At 50.7% G+C, this 1,431-nt stretch overlaps 1 protein-coding gene across 1 annotated transcript; it reads right to left on the minus strand.

Moving 5' to 3' along the window:
• Positions 1–79: 79 nt before the first annotated feature.
• On the minus strand, positions 80–1,397 carry LOC147820030 (protein kinase C epsilon type-like; the record flags this gene model as incomplete). The annotated part of the gene is made up of 4 exons (XM_087178359.1): positions 80–253; positions 428–711; positions 806–902; positions 1,257–1,397. Coding segments are annotated over 4 exons (696 nt in total), but the record flags the coding sequence as incomplete, so codon positions are not given.
• Positions 1,398–1,431: the final 34 nt, after the last annotated feature.

Below are 1,431 nucleotides of genomic sequence, written 5' to 3' on the forward strand. Positions count from 1 at the left end.
GCCCCCTGGTGGTGTAACGTATGACTGCATGTGTGTTTGAGTTTCGTGTGTGTGTGTGTGTGTGTGTGTGTGTTCATACTTTAGTCTGGAAGCAGCAGAAGAGCTGTGTCAGGTAGGGGTGTTTTCTGGCCAGAGCCAGGATCCGTTTCTCGGTCAGGGTGCAGTCCACGTCGTCGTCCTGCAGGATCACGTCCTTCTTCAGCACTTTGACGGCGTAGACCTCGTCGCTGCCTTTGAGCTCCGCCAACATCACCTGGTCACATGACACAAGACAGTCAAAACCACGACGCTTGCTCTCTGTCTCTCGCTGTGTCTCATTTGATCGATGTGTTCGACCAGACCAGCAGGTAGCAGAGTGAAGATGTAAGAAGGTGAACAGAGCTGAAGAGGACAGAAGAGGACAAAGGTCAAAAGGTCACACGCTCACCTTTCCGAAGCTTCCTTTTCCCAGGACTTTGATGAACACAAAGTCGTGCAGGTTCATCCTCTTGACCTCTGGAGCGCTGTGAACTTTGACCTCTCCATTCGCGCGGCCCCCTCGTGCCTCCACTTCAACGCCACCGCCTCCCTCGCCGCCTGGCCCCCTGTGGCTCTCCCCCGTTACCGTAGCGACAGAGGAGGGCGAGGACAGGGGATGTGTGTTTGTTTTGTGCTCCTCCCCGCGGTGGTCGAACGACAGAGCCTTTCGGATGTTCTCCAGCTCCTTCACATCTGGACGAAAGACGGGAGAAAAGGAAGGTGAGCTGTGTTGTTGTTTGTTCATGTAGTTTAAAGTCTGTCTGTGATTGGTCAGAATTTCTCCCACCCTGGTCACACGGGGAGGTGGGCGCCGACTTGGAGCGATCTTCCTCTGTCTGAGGCGTCCCTGATAACTGCTGCTGGGGGTCCTGACCCTGAGGGAGCTGTTCAAACACAACATGTCGCCATCATCATCTTCATCCAGAATTTTTTTTACCATCATCAATAAACAAAAAATAAATAGATCTGTTTTGGTTTTTTAGTTTGTTTCATGACCTTTGATCGACCTATGACCCTTTGACCTTTAGCCACCAAAATCAAATCAATTCCTCCTTCAGTCCAGGTGAATGTTTGTGCCAAATTTAAAGAAGGTCCATCACGGCGTTCCTCAGATATCGTGTCCACAAGAATGGGACGGACAACCCGAAAACATTATCCCTCCTGCTTTTCTCTCTACTTCCTGTTTGCTGGAGAGAAAAGAAACTGATCTATTTAATTCTGAAATGAGGATGAGTCACCTTTTTCCGTCTCTGGGCGCTGTTGGAGATCTTGTCCGGTGTGACTCCGAGGTCGGAGAGGACTTTAGCGATTCCCCTGGCGTCCACGCCACAGTTAGGAGCTACATTACTCTCACAGCGCCTGTGTACATTCACTTTACACACTGACACACACACACACACACACACACACACA

Source organism: Seriola lalandi, unplaced genomic scaffold (genome assembly GCF_002814215.2).
Source record: "Seriola lalandi dorsalis isolate HSWRI2012SDOR001 ecotype SW California unplaced genomic scaffold, Sedor1 jcf7180002004972, whole genome shotgun sequence".
Taxonomy (NCBI): Eukaryota; Metazoa; Chordata; class Actinopteri; order Carangiformes; family Carangidae; genus Seriola; species Seriola lalandi.